The sequence below is a fragment of the Protomyctophum bolini genome (assembly GCF_963924005.1).
Source record: "Protomyctophum bolini genome assembly, chromosome: 1".
Taxonomy (NCBI): Eukaryota; Metazoa; Chordata; class Actinopteri; order Myctophiformes; family Myctophidae; genus Protomyctophum; species Protomyctophum bolini.
The window spans coordinates 5,273,454-5,293,441 of NC_137862.1; the positions used below are offsets into that span (position 1 = coordinate 5,273,454).

The following is a 19,988-nucleotide window of genomic DNA, read 5'->3' on the forward strand; positions in this document are numbered from 1 at the left end:
TACTAAAATGCACATAGTACAGGACAGAATAAATAAAGAATAAAAGAAATGGGAGAGGAAATTACAGTATAAGCAAAGAAGAGAGACAGAGTTATTAAAATGTGAACAAGACATTGTAACTGTTGTCGTTGATTTGGTCAGTCTATGTCAGTCATCACTGTGTCTTGACAGCAAACAAGTATTTTTTATGCGAGTAGGCTAACGTTTCGTATTGACCTTCATCAGGTAAGGTCAAATAAGCAACATGACGGAATGGAGGGTATGCATGCGTATGCATTGACCTCAATCTCAACTCTACATGCCTTATCCTAACCCTGACCACAACCTAACCCCTAAATGCCTTATCCTAACCCTGACCACAACCTAACCCCTAAATGCCTTATCCTAACCCTGACCACAACCTGAATCTGTTCCTACAGAACTATTTTGAAATATATGATATTGAAACTGAGTTGATGATGCCATCTGATAGTATGATTAGGCTATTATGATTATTACAATTTTATGACTGGGCATTATACTATGCTGGCCCTTCAAAAACGACTGATTCATGAAATCAAGGCATGACATGTAAGGATTCACTGCAGCCACCTGTTCTCTGCTAACCTGCATTAACCAGAGCCCCCCCCCCCCCCCCCCCCCCCCACACACACACACACACACACATCCATCCGTTCTATAGGAGTAGCTTAAGTAGGCTTAACTAGTCAGACACATCTTCGCATTATCTCATACTTATACAGTTCACTTCAGGGGAAAAGGCACGCTCTATACTCAGACAGTTTTATACAGTTTCAGGCGTGTGCTGGGTGCAGATTCCAAAAGAACACATAGAAAATGAATACTTAAATACAAACACTGCAATCGGGCTGTACTAGGAAATACTTTGAGGAAGGTCACCTTTCCTATCACCTTTAAAATAAAATAAAATACTTGAAATGATGATCTGATCTGCTCCAGTGTCCTATATCCTTCTTCACCAAAATATGCTGTTCAGTGGTTCTCAAAATGGGGTCCATTTACAGGCCTGTAACTCTGAGAGAGTCCAAATTGGATTCTTTCCGAGTTATGGGGGTACTTGACATTAAAAAGGTTAGAGAAACACTGGTTTAGTTTAATATCAGATTTCGCTGTCCCAATTCTCAGGAAATATCTTACTTTCAAAGTGTATATCGTTGGGTGGAAGCCTCGTATGTCCAAAACTCGTACTTTTCAGGATTCAAATTAAAAAACAGAAGTACAAAAGTACAAAAGTAGCAGATCTACAAGCTCGAGAACGAGTCGCTTTGCACCGTGTTTTGATCTGGGGGGGATCTGCTACTTTTATATTTTTGTGTGATCATGTTAGTTGTTAGGACACAGACAGTTTGAATATGGAGATGAGAGGTTAGTTTCTGCCCCGACAGCAACGATATGAGATGAGTGTCAGAAAAGTGGATAACTATAATCCCATTAACAATCAGGATAAGTATCTTTGCTCTCTGGGATTATTCTGCTTGTAAACTGACCCACTTTTCCCCCTTGGCATTGCCCTTTAATGTCTGCTTTAATTGACTGTCTCTGTTAACTTATTACCAGGCATTGATTTACTCAACTCACGATGAGATTCGAATCACGGTACTTATAGGTTCATGATACGACTTCTCACGATTCTTTAAACACACAATTATTTTCCAGACAAAAATCCAATATTTTCTTTCTCTTTTAATGTTCTTCTCCTCTTTTCAATACAAAAACTATTTTTTTTTAATTAATTATCTTACAAAAGATCCTGTATTTTCTTCTCTCTTTTTTTAACGTGCCCTCTGCCGTTTGCGATTTAATCGCAATTTAAATTGTCACCCGTTTGAATCGATTTAAGATTTGCATCGTTACATGCCTACTTATTATTGATTAGCATCATAAGCTGCTACTCACATAACATACTGTTGGTGTCTGTCCTCCTCATCAAGTATCCCTTGTATGTTTTATAATGAAACCATGTTGTCAGAAGCCATGTGGTATCTTCACAATGTAGGGTTAGGGTTATGTTTTTAATGAAACCATGGTGTCAGAAGCCATGTGGTATCTTCACAATGTAGGGTTAGGGTTAGGGTTATGTTTTTAATGAAACCATGGTGTCAGAAGCCATGTGGTATCTTCACAATGTAGGGTTAGGGTTAGGGTTATGTTTTTAATGAAACCATGGTGTCAGAAGCCATGTGGTATCTTCACAATGTAGGGTTAGGGTTATGTTTTTAATGAAACCATGGTGTCAGAAGCCATGTGGTATCTTCACAATGTAGGGTTAGGGTTAGGGTTATGTTTTTAATTAAACCATGGTGTCAGAAGCCATGTGGTATCTTCACAATGTAGGACAGTGGCTCTCAAAGTGGGTGGTCCAGGGACCGCCAGGGGTTTCCGACTCCCCAGCTAAATTATAATGTAAAAATCAGTTGCACCACTTTAACCCTAGTAGGTTACATGGAATGACTTGCATCGTTCTCGACATGGTTGGACGACCCCATAGGCCTAGTGGATCCTTGACATTATACAGTTATAGTATTATACAGTACAGTATAGTATTATACAGTACAGTATAGTATTATACAGTACAGTATAGTAGGCCTATTATACAGTACAGTAGGACGAGTGTTTTCAGACCTTTTCATGCCACAGATTGCCAATCACCAAACCTCCTCCATCAGGCCGGGCCCCCCATTTCAAATTATTCTGTCATAGGACATTAAAATATGTTTTTGTTTAAATTACATTGATTTGCAATGAATTGATTCATCAATTCGTGGTGATTTTTTTTTAACATTATTTATACTATGGTGGTTCGGGCATCGGGTGTTATAGGATGCCTCTCGAGCGTCTCCCTGGGGAGGTCCTCAATGCACGCCCGTACTGGGAGGAGACCCCTAGGGAGGTCCTCAATGCACGCCCGTACTGGGAGGAGACCCCCGGGCAGACCAAGGATGAGATGGAGGAATTATATTTCCAAAATCTGCAGGGAACGCCTCAGGATCCCTCAGAATGAAGTTACTATAATGGTGCAGTGGAGAGGTCTGGATCTCTCTGGTGGAGCTGTTGCCCCTGCGACCCGGCTATGGATAAGCGGTTGAAGATGAATGGACTATTGATTTTGAATAGTACACTGACTGCACTCTGGAAACCCTAATGGACCACTTTGGAAACCCTAATGGGGGTTCCCCCTTCCCGGACCGCACTTTGGAAACCTTAATTGGGGTTCCCCTTCCCCGGACCGCACTTTGGAAACCACAGGCAGCTGGGCACGCAGCCCCGCCCACCAGTCCGTGACGTAATGTCGTGGTGTGTCTGAGCAGTGAGCTCTGAGCTGTAGTGTAGTAATCATTAGACGTGGTGGTGGCGGTGAATGAATGGTGATGATGGTGAATGATGGCTTCACTCATACAGCAGCACCGTTATGGCTTAAAGAACAACCTAAACAACGGCCACAGCAACACGCTATTTCACGTCAAACTCACCGACAGCGCCCTGCGCTCCCTGGAAGCCTTCCAGAACCTCAAGGTAAAGAAAGACCCGTATTTTTTGCTTCATATAGGCTTGTTAACGTTTCTTATATGTCTTAGTTGTCAAAGTTGTTGCCCTGTTTTATGTTTTAAGGTTGAATGTAACTTATTATGACGCTGTGTTGTTATCGTGATTGCAGTTTTATTTTTTTATTTTTTTATTGGCGTGCTGCTGTAGCCTGTGTTGAGTTGCTGTCTTGCTGACTGTCGCTCCAACAAGTTTTGCCACAGCAGCTCGATCAGTGCGTTAAGTCCGATCTGCAAGCCCACAGTGGCTCTTCAGTGCGTTAAATCCGATCTGCAAGCCCACAGTGGCTCTTCAGTGCGTTAAATCCGATCTGCAAGCCCACGGCAGCTCTTCATTCCGTTAAATCCGATCTCCAAGCCCACGGCAGCTCTTCAGTGCGTTAAGTCCGATCTGCAAGCCCACAGCAGCCCGATCTGCAAGCCCACATGAGTGGCTTGAAGGAGCCTTTAGTTTTCTGTAAAGTGAAAGAAACGGTTGTGTATTTTAGGCTACAATCTGAATCTATAGGCATTTATAGACGCTCTTGTGACTTGTCCAGAGAAACGTGCACGTGTGAGATCAGAATACTAAGCCGCGAGTGTTTACGGCCTGGCTACGTAAACATAAACGGTAGTCGGTAGCTAGTCCATAATCAACGGTAATTAAAGTTAATTACCTAATTAATTAAAGGTAATTTAAGTGCAGAGACTCTGTTGTCTGTTTGTTTGGACATAGCCTAGCTAATAGCTATAAGAGGCATATGCTACTAAAGTATTACAAATTACGAATTACACTTTTTTTGTATAAGTATATGGTCAATGCTTTGCTGTGTGGAAATGTAGAAAATAGTGAATATCATATCTGCAATTTGGCTCACAATGCGTTAGATCAGCAGCTATCTCACTTTGATATAGGGCTGAAGTGCAAAAAGAAAAAACTAAAAAAATTCAAGTACAGTAGGCTACTTACTAGTTAGTAGTTACACCTAGTATCCTATAGTAGACAGTATTTACCTTGTATCCTATAGTAGACAGTATTTACCTTGTATCCTAGTAGACAGTATTTACCTTGTATCCTATAGTAGACAGTATTTACCTTGTATCCTATAGTAGACAGTATTTACCTTGTATCCTATAGTAGACAGTATTTACCTTGTATCCTATAGTAGACAGTATTTACCTTGTATCCTATAGTAGACAGTATTTACCTTGTATCCTATAGTAGACAGTATTTACCTTGTATCCTAGTAGACAGTATTTACCTTGTATCCTATAGTAGACAGTATTTACCTTGTATCCTATAGTAGACAGTATTTACCTTGTATCCTAGTAGACAGTATTTACCTTGTATCCTATAGTAGACAGTATTTACCTTGTATCCTATAGTAGACAGTATTTACCTTGTATCCTATAGTAGACAGTATTTACCTTGTATCCTATAGTAGACAGTATTTACCTTGTATCCTATAGTAGACAGTATTTACCTTGTATCCTATAGTAGACAGTATTTACCTTGTATCCTAGTAGACAGTATTTACCTTGTATCCTATAGTAGACAGTATTTACCTTGTATCCTAGTAGACAGTATTTACCTTGTATCCTAGTAGACAGTATTTACCTTGTATCCTATAGTAGACAGTATTTACCTTGTATCCTATAGTAGACAGTATTTACCTTGTATCCTATAGTAGACAGTATTTACCTTGTATCCTATAGTAGACAGTATTTACCTTGTATCCTAGTAGACAGTATTTACCTTGTATCCTATAGTAGACAGTATTTACCTTGTATCCTATAGTAGACAGTATTTACCTTGTATCCTATAGTAGACAGTATTTACCTTGTATCCTATAGTAGACAGTATTTACCTTGTATCCTATAGTAGACAGTATTTACCTTGTATCCTATAGTAGACAGTATTTACCTTGTATCCTATAGTAGACAGTATTTACCTTGTATCCTAGTAGACAGTATTTACCTTGTATCCTATAGTAGACAGTATTTACCTTGTATCCTATAGTAGACAGTATTTACCTTGTATCCTATAGTAGACAGTATTTACCTTGTATCCTAGTAGACAGTATTTACCTTGTATCCTAGTAGACAGTATTTACCTTGTATCCTATAGTAGACAGTATTTACCTTGTATCCTATAGTAGACAGTATTTACCTTGTATCCTATAGTAGACAGTATTTACCTTGTATCCTATAGTAGACAGTATTTACCTTGTATCCTATAGTAGACAGTATTTACCTTGTATCCTAGTAGACAGTATTTACCTTGTATCCTAGTAGACAGTATTTACCTTGTATCCTATAGTAGACAGTATTTACCTTGTATCCTATAGTAGACAGTATTTACCTTGTATCCTAGTAGACAGTATTTACCTTGTATCCTATAGTAGACAGTATTTACCTTGTATCCTATAGTAGACAGTATTTACCTTGTATCCTATAGTAGACAGTATTTACCTTGTATCCTATAGTAGACAGTATTTACCTTGTATCCTATAGTAGACAGTATTTACCTTGTATCCTATAGTAGACAGTATTTACCTTGTATCCTATAGTAGACAGTATTTACCTTGTATCCTATAGTAGACAGTATTTACCTTGTATCCTATAGTAGACAGTATTTACCTTGTATCCTATAGTAGACAGTATTTACCTTGTATCCTATAGTAGACAGTATTTACCTTGTATCCTATAGTAGACAGTATTTACCTTGTATCCTATAGTAGACAGTATTTACCTTGTATCCTATAGTAGACAGTATTTACCTTGTATCCTATAGTAGACAGTATTTACCTTGTATCCTATAGTAGACAGTATTTACCTTGTATCCTATAGTAGACAGTATTTACCTTGTATCCTATAGTAGACAGTATTTACCTTGTATCCTATAGTAGACAGTATTTACCTTGTATCCTATAGTAGACAGTATTTACCTTGTATCCTATAGTAGACAGTATTTACCTTGTATCCTAGTAGACAGTATTTACCTTGTATCCTATAGTAGACAGTATTTACCTTGTATCCTAGTAGACAGTATTTACCTTGTATCCTATAGTAGACAGTATTTACCTTGTATCCTAGACAGTATTTACCTTGTATCCTATAGTAGACAGTATTTACCTTGTATCCTATAGTAGACAGTATTTACCTTGTATCCTAGTAGACAGTATTTACCTTGTATCCTAGTAGACAGTATTTACCTTGTATCCTATAGTAGACAGTATTTACCTTGTATCCTATAGTAGACAGTATTTACCTTGTATCCTATAGTAGACAGTATTTACCTTGTATCCTAGACAGTATTTACCTTGTATCCTATAGTAGACAGTATTTACCTTGTATCCTATAGTAGACAGTATTTACCTTGTATCCTATAGTAGACAGTATTTACCTTGTATCCTATAGTAGACAGTATTTACCTTGTATCCTATAGTAGACAGTATTTACCTTGTATCCTATAGTAGACAGTATTTACCTTGTATCCTAGACAGTATTTACCTTGTATCCTATAGTAGACAGTATTTACCTTGTATCCTATAGTAGACAGTATTTACCTTGTATCCTATAGTAGACAGTATTTACCTTGTATCCTAGTAGACAGTATTTACCTTGTATCCTATAGTAGACAGTATTTACCTTGTATCCTATAGTAGACAGTATTTACCTTGTATCCTAGTAGACAGTATTTACCTTGTATCCTAGTAGACAGTATTTACCTTGTATCCTATAGTAGACAGTATTTACCTTGTATCCTATAGTAGACAGTATTTACCTTGTATCCTATAGTAGACAGTATTTACCTTGTATCCTATAGTAGACAGTATTTACCTTGTATCCTATAGTAGACAGTATTTACCTTGTATCCTAGTAGACAGTATTTACCTTGTATCCTATAGTAGACAGTATTTACCTTGTATCCTATAGTAGACAGTATTTACCTTGTATCCTATAGTAGACAGTATTTACCTTGTATCCTATAGTAGACAGTATTTACCTTGTATCCTATAGTAGACAGTATTTACCTTGTATCCTAGTAGACAGTATTTACCTTGTATCCTAGACAGTATTTACCTTGTATCCTAGTAGACAGTATTTACCTTGTATCCTATAGTAGACAGTATTTACCTTGTATCCTATAGTAGACAGTATTTACCTTGTATCCTATAGTAGACAGTATTTACCTTGTATCCTATAGTAGACAGTATTTACCTTGTATCCTATAGTAGACAGTATTTACCTTGTATCCTATAGTAGACAGTATTTACCTTGTATCCTATAGTAGACAGTATTTACCTTGTATCCTAGACAGTATTTACCTTGTATCCTATAGTAGACAGTATTTACCTTGTATCCTAGTAGACAGTATTTACCTTGTATCCTAGACAGTATTTACCTTGTATCCTATAGTAGACAGTATTTACCTTGTATCCTATAGTAGACAGTATTTACCTTGTATCCTATAGTAGACAGTATTTACCTTGTATCCTAGTAGACAGTATTTACCTTGTATCCTATAGTAGACAGTATTTACCTTGTATCCTATAGTAGACAGTATTTACCTTGTATCCTATAGTAGACAGTATTTACCTTGTATCCTATAGTAGACAGTATTTACCTTGTATCCTATAGTAGACAGTATTTACCTTGTATCCTATAGTAGACAGTATTTACCTTGTATCCTATAGTAGACAGTATTTACCTTGTATCCTATAGTAGACAGTATTTACCTTGTATCCTATAGTAGACAGTATTTACCTTGTATCCTATAGTAGACAGTATTTACCTTGTATCCTAGTAGACAGTATTTACCTTGTATCCTAGTAGACAGTATTTACCTTGTATCCTATAGTAGACAGTATTTACCTTGTATCCTATAGTAGACAGTATTTACCTTGTATCCTATAGTAGACAGTATTTACCTTGTATCCTATAGTAGACAGTATTTACCTTGTATCCTATAGTAGACAGTATTTACCTTGTATCCTAGTAGACAGTATTTACCTTGTATCCTATAGTAGACAGTATTTACCTTGTATCCTATAGTAGACAGTATTTACCTTGTATCCTAGTAGACAGTATTTACCTTGTATCCTATAGTAGACAGTATTTACCTTGTATCCTATAGTAGACAGTATTTACCTTGTATCCTATAGTAGACAGTATTTACCTTGTATCCTATAGTAGACAGTATTTACCTTGTATCCTATAGTAGACAGTATTTACCTTGTATCCTATAGTAGACAGTATTTACCTTGTATCCTATAGTAGACAGTATTTACCTTGTATCCTATAGTAGACAGTATTTACCTTGTATCCTATAGTAGACAGTATTTACCTTGTATCCTATAGTAGACAGTATTTACCTTGTATCCTATAGTAGACAGTATTTACCTTGTATCCTAGTAGACAGTATTTACCTTGTATCCTAGTAGACAGTATTTACCTTGTATCCTATAGTAGACAGTATTTACCTTGTATCCTAGTAGACAGTATTTACCTTGTATCCTATAGTAGACAGTATTTACCTTGTATCCTATAGTAGACAGTATTTACCTTGTATCCTATAGTAGACAGTATTTACCTTGTATCCTATAGTAGACAGTATTTACCTTGTATCCTATAGTAGACAGTATTTACTGTCTACTATAGGATACAAGGTAAATATTTTATCCTCATAATCCATATTTCAACTTTCTATGTCTATTGTTTTTCTTAAATGAATAAGTAGACGACCTACAAGCTCTGTTGCAATGCAATGGTTTGAATCCATTTTGACCTGAGATCAGATTCTAAAAATGTCTTCTACATCCTGACAGTTTTCTGAAAAAGCCACAGTATGTTGTCAGTCGTTCTTCGGTTTTTCAAAAATAGCAGACCGCTATAACGAGCTTGTAGATCTGCAATTTTTCTTTTGGCTCAGCGGTAGAGTGACCGGATGGGAACTCATGCAAGGTTCTCAGTTCGAACCCGGGCTCCTCCAGAGTTGGTGTCAAAGTGTCCTTGAGCAAGTCAGTCTGAACCCCTAATTGCTCCCGATGTGCAGGTTGGTGCCTTGCATGGTTTCCTCCGGCATCGGTGTATGAATGAATGGGCGAATGTAATGCACAATCAATCTCTGTGAAGTGCCTTAATTGGATAAAGGCGCTATATACAGTAGATGCACCATTTAAAGTGTGTGTGTTTTTTTTTTACATTTCCTGAAAAGTTCCACCTGACATGCAACAATTTATTCTGCAGCACGCTAGTACCCTCTGCTTCCACATGAAAGATCAAAACTCATGTTTGAAAAGTGGACTTATTTGAGATATGACTATGAATCCTGTGCTGAAACGTGTGTCTCTCTCTTCTTGTCTCGTCTCTGCAGGGATCCTTACCAGGTCAGCCCTCTATCTGTTTCAAAGGAAACCAAGGGGTAAGTTCTAGGGAAAGGGGGTCTTTATTATTGTTTTTTACACAAGTGCTACAACACTGCTGCTACTTGGCTGTGTTTTGACATACTGTACACGGCACATTGTCTTTACTGTCTACTATCCGTCTACTGTATAAAAACGTACAATTTTGTGCAGTTAAAACTTTTTTTTTAAAGCCAATGTTTTGTTGAACCAGCTATCTGTTGAAACTGGACCAGTGGTGTTGACATTAATGCATCCTCTCTGGCACTCCCTCTGAATTGAAGGAGGTATTTTCAGCCCGAGACCCAAAAGAGGTGTTTGTCAAATGTACAAAAATACATTAACCGCTTTATTAATTAAACAATAGTGGAAATAGCCTATCTACAAGCATTCCAATTTTCGAATGTTTTTTTTTTTGTTGTAGGGAAGAAAAAATAAAGATTTGCTACACATAATAATTGCTCAACCGTGCGTGCGTGCGTGCGTGCGTGCGTGCGTGCGTGCGCGTGTGTGTGTGTGTGTGTGCGTGTGTGTGTGTGCGTGCGTGCGTGCGCGTGCGCGCGTGTGTGTGCGTGCGCGCAGGTTAGTGGGTCAGGGTCATCCTGCAGGCTGTGAAGAGGCTTTGTTAGATGAGCGAGCAGCACTGCCTGGGAAAATGAGACTGGAGGGGGCAGGGTGGAGAGAGAGACAGACAGACAGACAGACAGACAGACAGACAGACAGGCTGGTGTCGTCCTATAGAATAGTCTATACTATAGTATCACAGTATGGTGGTGTTTGTGATGTGGAAGCTATACAGTATGTAACCTAATCTGTACAGACATAACCCAGATCATCTGCAAGGCTACAGGCCTGAACAGTCAAATCCAATTGGAATGAGTTCACTTTTGTCTCATATTTTCTGGACAATAATATTCTTGACTGAGTAGAAGCTTTAGGAAGACTGCTGTCGTGTATAGAGTAGTGTTTGTGTTGGGACCCACTGTAAATATATTTATTATTTTCACTATTGTAGGTACAATAATACTTAATAATTCCAATTGGGGTTAGCATTGCATTGCCAACGGTCCCACGGTTCATGAGCTGTTCGCGCTCAAAGTTTGGCATTTTCAATTGAGTGCTATAGCGCCACCCTTTGGCCAATGGTCATGGGCTTCGTATAGTGTATATGTTTCGCGAAAACCGACTGCACGGTTCAGCCAGAACTTCTATTTTTGGCGGAAGAAGGAGGAGAAGAAAATAAAAGACAAAAACAATAAGTGTCAAGTTCCTTCGGGACTTATTGGTCCCTTAATAACTTAACAATAAAAAGAGTACAGTACAGTAACCATCACAATAAAAGTATAGTTGCACCTCTCAGTTCACACAGGTGTGATTTCGGCAATGTTGTTAGTTTTAGTCTGCTACAATAACCCTGTTCAGCGGTGTCACGGTGTGACGCTTCCCCATGTGACATCAGCTACAATAACCCTGTTCAGCGGTGTCACGGTGTGACGCTTCCCCGTGTGACATCAGCTACAATAACCCTGTTCAGCGGTGTCACGGTGTTACGCTTCCCCATGTGACATCAGCTACAATAACCCTGTTCAGCGGTGTCACGGTGTGACGCTTCCCCATGTGACATCAGCTACAATAACCCTGTTCAGCGGTGTCACGGTGTGACGCTTCCCCATGTGACATCGGCTACAATAACACTGTTCAGCGGTGTCACGGTGTTACGCTTCCCCATGTGACATCAGCTACAATAACCCTGTTCAGCGGTGTCACGGTGTGACGCTTCCCCATGTGACATCAGCTACAATAACCCTGTTCAGCGGTGTCACGGTGTGACGCTTCCCCATGTGACATCAGCTACAATAACCCTGTTCAGCGGTGTCACGGTGTGACGCTTCCCCATGTGACATCAGCTACAATAACCCTGTTCAGCGGTGTCACAGTGTTACGCTTCCCCATGTGGCATCAGCTACAATAACCCTGTTCAGCGGTGTGACGCTTCCCCATGTGACCTATTCAACGGTGTCACGGTGTGACGCTTCCCCATGTGACCTATTTATTTATTTATTTGACAGGGACAAAGCTCATTAATCAACATGTCAGTTTTCACATCAATGTAAATGGGCCAGAGTTAGCCGAAGCTAAATTTCATCTGTAGTCCCTGGGCAGGCTCTTAAAAAATGAATGATAAAAAAGAGGAACAAAGTGTAGTGTGCCTGCACACAACACCATGCGTTGATGCCATGTGTGCATATGTGCAAGCACCCAACACTACGTCCATTTAAGATCTTAAAAATGAGGCAGGCATCTGCAAAGTGTTTAAAGCCGTCAAAATTAAATAAGTTGTACTTTTGAACTATATGGCAATGGTGGTAACAACCTATTCAACGGTGTGACGCTTCCCCACGTGACCTGTTCAACGGTGTCACGGTGTGACGCTTCCCCATGTGACCTGTTCAACGGTGTCACGGTGTGACGCTTCCCCATGTGACCTGTTCAACGGTGTCACGGTGTGACGCTTCCCCATGTGACCTGTTCAACGGTGTCACGGTGTGACGCTTCCCCATGTGACTTGTTCAACGGTGTCACGGTGTGACGCTTCCCCATGTGACCTGTTCAACGGTGTCACGGTGTGACGCTTCCCCATGTGACCTGTTCAACGGTGTCACGGTGTGACGCTTCCCCATGTAACCCTGTTCAGCTGTGTCACGGTGTGACGCTTTCCCATGTGACACGAGCTGGCTTCAGTCCAAGCTCAAGCTGTTTTGGAGGTTGTGTGTTTACTTGTATTACTATACTTGTGAGGGCCACACACACACACACACACACACACACACACACACACACACACACACACACACGTATAGTACACAACACAAGTATAGTAGAATTGAAATAGACATTGTGACTTTGTATGGTCAAGACAAGATGTTTAGAGTTCTTACATTTAGGAAACAGGCTAGGATTAGGCATTAGATGTTAGTTTAGGGCCACGTCTAGTTTGTAAATTACAGTGGAAAAACAACAATGAAGACTTATAGCACTTTGAAAGAGAAAAAGAGCTTTGAAAGCATAAAACAGGGCTCAAGTTGTAGATACACACTACACATCATCGTTGTGGAGTGCTCTTTTCTGTCTTTCTAACAACCTTGTGGACAAGAGGTCTTTGTGGTCAAGAGGTCTTCGGACCTCAGTTCTTCTTGACCAAATTACTGTCTAGAGCTATAATTACAGGATTGTGTAATCCTGTGATTACACTATCCTAACTACAGGATACTGTAATCCTCTGATTACAGTATCCTAACTACAGTCTGCACCCAGCAGCAGCTTTCACTGTCTGCCTGACTCATACATATCATATACTGTAGTAACTGTACTGTACTGTACATCTGACCTGCTGCTTCCACATTGTGTGTGCGTGTGGCCGTGTGCGCGTGTACACTTGTATCAATATACTGTACATGTGGCATTGTGAGGAACGATTTCCTGGTCCTCACAAGATAAATGGTTGTTTTTATGGTAAAATATTAGTATTTTCCTGATTTATTATAGGCTGCTCAGTTGCGCACCAATGACGTGCCCTGGAAATAACAGATCTACAAGCTCACTGTGTGCTTGTAGATCTATTTCCGGCTATATCTGGCTATATAAAAAATGGCATTAATGAAATCCAAAGCCACATGCGTGTGGTTGTGTGTGTGTGACTATGTGCATTTAGCCTGCCTGCAGTGTGTGTGTGTGTGTGTGTGTGTGTGTGTGTGTGTGTGTGTGTGTGTGTGTGTGTGTGTGTGTGTGTGTGTGTGTGTGTGTGTGTGTGTGTGTGTGTGTGTGTGTGTGTGTGTGTGTGTGTGTGTGTGTGTGTGTGTGTGTGTGTGCGAGTGCGAGTGTGAGTGTGAGAGAGACTATGTGTATTTAGCCTGCCTGGCAGTGCCTGCTATCTCCCTGCAGTGCTGTGTGTGTCTCTGGCCTGCCCCCGTCATGTCTCCTTTCCACTTCAGGAAGTGTGTGTGTCAGTGGAGCTCCCTCTGCAAGTTGCTGCTGTAGGTAGGCTACTCTATTGTCCACCTCGAGCTCCAACTACCTGCTTGGGCACGCGAGGTCATTCTCCGGCAGCTCTCGTTCGTCTATAGCTCGTTGTTTCTCTATGGCGAATTGGAGAGATTGTGCTCACTGAATCTGTACATAGTGGAGGATCAGTCACAGTGGTGAGGTATTCTGCCACTATGTATTCTCTATTTGTAGGGTCTCTCTATCAAATGAGAAGGAATGGAAGGTGGTTACAGTCTGGGGTTTGATTACATGATGAATGGAAGGTGATTACAGGCTGGGGTTTGATTACATGATGAATGGAAGGTGATTACAGGCTGGGGTTTGATTACATGATGAATGGAAGGTGATTACAGGGCACAGGCTGGGGTTTGATTACATGATGAATGGAAGGTGATTACAGGCTGGGGTTTGATTACATGATGAATGGAAGGTGATTACAGGCTGGGGTTTGATTACATGATGAATGGAAGGTGATTACAGGCTGGGGTTTGATTACATGATGAATGGAAGGTGATTACAGGCTGGGGTTTGATTACATGATGAATGGAAGGTGATTACAGGCTGGGGTTTGATTACATGATGAATGGAAGGTGATTACAGGCTGGGGTTTGATTACATGATGAATGGAAGGTGATTACAGGCTGGGGTTTGATTACATGATGAATGGAAGGTGATTACAGGCTGGGGTTTGATTACATGATGAATGGAAGGTGATTACAGGCTGGGGTTTGATTACATGATGAATGGAAGGTGATTACAGGCTGGGGTTTGATTACATGATGATTGGAAGGTGATTACAGGCTGGGGTTTGATTACATGATGAATGGAAGGTGATTACAGGCTGGGGTTTGATTACATGATGAATGGAAGGTGATTACAGGCTGGGGTTTGATTACATGATGAATGGAAGGTGATTACAGGCTGGGGTTTGATTACATGATGAATGGAAGGTGATTACAGTCTGGGGTTTGATTACATGATGAATGGAAGGTGATTACAGGCTGGGGTTTGATTACATGATGAATGGAAGGTGATTACAGTCTGGGGTTTGATTACATGATGAATGGAAGGTGATTACAGGCTGGGGTTTGATTACATGATGAATGGAAGGTGATTACAGTCTGGGGTTTGATTACATGATGAATGGAAGGTGATTACAGGCTGGGGTTTGATTACATGATGAATGGAAGGTGATTACAGTCTGGGGTTTGATTACATGATGAATGGAAGGTGATTACAGGCTGGGGTTTGATTACATGATGAATGGAAGGTGATTACAGTCTGGGGTTTGATTACATGATGAATAGAAGGTGATTACAGGCTGGGGTTTGATTACATGATGAATAGAAGGTGATTACAGGCTGGGGTTTGATTACATGAAGGAATGGAAGGTGATTACATGAAGGAATGGAAGGTGGTTACAGTCTGGGGTTTGATTACATGATGAATGGAAGGTGATTACATGAAGGAATGGAAGGTGATTACAGGCTGGGGTTTGATTACATGATGAATGGAAGGTGATTACAGGCTGGGGTTTGATTACATGATGAATGGAAGGTGATTACAGGCTGGGGTTTGATTACATGAAGGAATGGAAGGTGATTACAGGCTGGGGTTTGATTACATGAAGGAATGGAAGGTGATTACAGGCTGGGGTTTGATTACATGATGATTGGAAGGTGATTACAGGCTGGGGTTTGATTACATGATGATTGGAAGGTGATTACAGGCTGGGGTTTGATTACATGATGAATGGAAGGTGATTACAGGCTGGGGTTTGATTACATGATGAATGGAAGGTGATTACAGGCTGGGGTTTGATTACATGATGAATGGAAGGTGATTACAGGCTGGGGTTTGATTACATGATGAATGGAAGGTGATTACAGGCTGGGGTTTGATTACATGATGAATGGAAGGTGATTACAGGCTGGGGTTTGATTACATGAAGGAATGGAAGGTGATTACAGTCTGGGGTTTGATTACATGATGAATGGAAGGTGATTACAGTCTGGGGTTTGATTACATGATGAATGGAAGGTGATTACAGTCTGGGGTTTGATTACATGATGAATGGAAGGTGATTACAGGCTGGGGTTTGATTACATGATGAATGGAAGGTGATTACAGCCTGGGGTTTGATTACATGATGAATGGAAGGTGATTACAGGCTGGGGTTTGATTACATGAAGGAATGGAAGGTGATTACAGGGCACAGGCTGGGGTTTGATTACATGATGAATGGAAGGTGATTACAGTCTGGGGTTTGATTACATGATGAATGGAAGGTGATTACAGGCTGGGGTTTGATTACATGATGAATGGAAGGTGATTACAGGCTGGGGTTTGATTACATGATGAATGGAAGGTGATTACAGTCTGGGGTTTGATTACATGATGAATGGAAGGTGATTACAGGCTGGGGTTTGATTACATGATGAATGGAAGGTGATTACAGGCTGGGGTTTGATTACATGATGAATGGAAGGTGATTACAGGCTGGGGTTTGATTACATGATGAATGGAAGGTGATTACAGTCTGGGGTTTGATTACATGATGAATGGAAGGTGATTACAGGCTGGGGTTTGATTACATGATGAATGGAAGGTGATTACAGGCTGGGGTTTGATTACATGATGAATGGAAGGTGATTACAGGCTGGGGTTTGATTACATGATGAATGGAAGGTGATTACAGGCTAGGGTTTGATTACATGATGAATGGAAGGTGATTACAGGCTGGGGTTTGATTACATGATGAATGGAAGGTGATTACAGGCTGGGGTTTGATTACATGATGAATGGAAGGTGATTACAGGCTGGGGTTTGATTACATGATGAATGGAAGGTGATTACAGGCTGGGGTTTGATTACATGATGAATGGAAGGTGATTACAGGCTGGGGTTTGATTACATGATGAATGGAAGGTGATTACAGGCTGGGGTTTGATTACATGATGAATGGAAGGTGATTACAGGCTGGGGTTTGATTACATGAAGGAATGGAAGGTGATTACAGGCTGGGGTTTGATTACATGATGAATGGAAGGTGATTACAGTCTGGGGTTTGATTACATGATGAATGGAAGGTGGTTATATTTTGGCCTTTGTGTGAGCAGCTAATTTCCTGCACCGTTCGACTGAACTGTGTGAAACAGCAGAACCTCAAAATGTTTACAACGGCACATCATTTCTGTGCATTAATAATGTGATAAAGACGTATCTGACTATCTGTCTGATTTAGCATGTTCCATTCTGATTGGCTTCCAAAGTTTGCAGGAGTGAATCGAGTGATGCATAAAATCCAATTTATCAGATCCCATTCCAATTGCCTATGACTGCCTTCCAACGTCTGGCAAGTCCTGGACTAGGCAACCTGGCCTGGCGAAGACGTGTCCTGTGAGGAACATGCCCACCCCCCACCCTCTCTCTCTCTATCTCTCTATCTTCATGTCACTCGGTCACAGACAGACAGACAGACAGACAGACAGACAGACAGACACATTGTGCGTTCCATAGTGGTGGCTGGTGGTTGGGGACACTCCATTGTGGATCAGCTTTTAATGTCATGTTGAGGCCTGGTGGCTCTGGGAACCAACACAGCTCTGTCTGCTTTGGTCTGCCATGATGACACGAAGACAATTACTACTTGGTGTGTTTGTGTGTGTGTGTGTGTGTGTGTGTGCGTGCATGCGTGTGTGTGTGTGTGTGTGTGTGTGTGTGTGTGTGTGTGCCCATGTGTGCGTGCGTGAGTGCGCAGGCAGTTGCACCCAGTTTTAGCCCTTGCCCGCTGCTGAAAGACTTACCGAAAAATAAAATAATAAGGTCTCTGCTGAACGATAGATGGACAGGTCAGCAGATTACCCCCCCCCCCCCCCCAACAACTCCAAATGTCTCCATGCTGTTGGAGCATCACAAACTGCATGCTAAGTTCTCTTGAGAGCTGCCGCGGTGATTAATGGGTCTTTGCTAAACAAAAGATCACTGGGAATGTGGGCAGCAATTAATTCACGCCCTCAACACCACCACCTTCATCAGAATCAGTAGGCTATACAGCTATACACAAACTAAATGAGCCAGTCACCAAAATATAAGTTTCCCCCCCAAAACCTTGTTCTTTCATATTATTCATATATTATTCATATATTATTAATATTATTCATCATATTATCACACTATATACCAAGGACAGATGTGTTAAAGTGTGTTAATTGCTCTTGGACTGTTACGTCTATTGTTTTTGCGCTTTGTGGTTTAGCCTGTTATTGTTCTTTGTACTAGCTGTTACTCTGACATATTTATTTTAGTGAGGCTGTCGGAGAATACTATAGAGAGTTTGCACACGCATGGTTTTCCCATCAGGACACGCCCCCCTCATCTAGACTGAGTGACAAAACATTGAGCAGCATGTTGGAGTGTTGGAGTTGGAAATCACTCGACCGTTATGTCACATAATGCAGGAGGCAGCGAAATGTGTTCTTCCAAACTCTGACACGTGGTGGACTTTTATGAAACAAAAACTTGCAGATAGAAAGAGGATAATTCAAGCTTTTCGTACAGCTGCAATGTTGGTGAGTTTAACCCATTCTGACCGGGCACCCATTTTGGTGTTGGCATCATGTTATGCTTTGGCTATTGAAAAATAGCAGATCTACAAGCTCATAGCGCGCCACCGAGTGGCGCGCTACGAGCTTGTAGGTCTGCTATTTTTTGAAAAATCGAAGAACGACTGACATTTTTAGAATCTGATCTCAGGTCAGAATGGGTTAATCAGACCAGTGTGTGTCCAGTGGAAACCTCGTATGAATCTGATCTCAGGTCAGAATGGGTTAACATTGTTTAATGCAATCAGACAGGACTTTTCTGTTTGGATGAATGGGCTGTCAAAAGGCCTGAAAGTAGTTTTTTGTGGGCGTTCCCGCATAACTTCCAGGTACGATGATGTCACGCGCATACCCTGAATCAAGATGAACAACATTAGACATGCTTGAATCTGGTCGGCACTCACCATGAAGTTAAGCTGCCTTTTTGTGCACCTGCACCTTAATTAGGTGTATATGAAGGAACGTGTGCACTTTTCCCAAGGCTTCCATGGGCCGGTGTTGCGCCCCCCCCTGTGGGGTGGGAGGTGTGTGTGTGGGTCTCAAACAACTGAAGACATTCACTGCATAATGTACGCATGCAGCTTTACATCCTCAGTTTCGCTTTTGTTTTCACTGTGGCAAGCCCGAGGGAATTGAGCATGCCAACATGTTGTTCACGACATCGGCACACTAATGCAATCCCCATGCATAGTGAGTCAGGGGGGTTCAAACTTCAGAGTGACTAGACTCTCAGGGGGGTTCAGAGTGACTATACTCTCAGGGGGGTTCAGAGTGACTAGACTCAGCCCCCCTTAGTGACTCAGGGGGGGTTCAGGGTGACTAGACTAAGCGCCCCCTGTTGTTAGAAGGCAGCGGTGGTGATGACGACAGCCATGGCAGACAGAGCAGGGTGTCATGGCGCTGCTCCGAGGAGAACAAAAGACAGACTGTTTGCCATTTAGTCAGTCTGCTGAGGATGTGGAAAGCATATATGATGCACGACATGTTACACCAGTGTCTCCCAAACAATGGGTCATGAGTATAGTATACATATTTTCAAAAATATATTTTGTTTTATTAGGATTTATTTTTTAAAGATCGTAGATTGTAGCTTGTAGATGGCCTGTTTTGGAAAAATGTGAAAACGTTTGAAATCACAATGACATAATTCATTTCGGCTCAGATTGACCATATAGACCATTTATTGCACAGCTATTGCATGTTAGTATGATCTGTGTCTGATATCACATTTGATATCTCCGATTATCTGTGCACCGAGACACAGCTCTGATATCAACAACCCCCCCCCCCCAGAGCAGAGCCAAAAGATACAATAATCCATGAACAATACACAGTCAGTAATGACACGTCAACACAATGAAACACAACACATGATTCAACAAAATCACAAC

General features: G+C 40.9%; 1 protein-coding gene across 1 annotated transcript in view; it reads left to right on the plus strand.

Moving 5' to 3' along the window:
- Window positions 1-3,383: 3,383 nt before the first annotated feature.
- Window positions 3,384-19,988, plus strand: part of LOC308313994 (RNA polymerase II elongation factor ELL-like) — a 37,277-nt gene continuing 20,672 nt past the window's right edge. Inside the window, exons 1-2 of the mRNA XM_080761346.1 lie at window positions 3,384-3,534; window positions 9,922-9,969. Coding sequence (XP_080617472.1) covers window positions 3,400-3,534; window positions 9,922-9,969 — 183 coding nt within the window. The 5' untranslated portion in view covers window positions 3,384-3,399. The remainder of the gene's footprint in view (window positions 3,535-9,921; window positions 9,970-19,988) is intronic.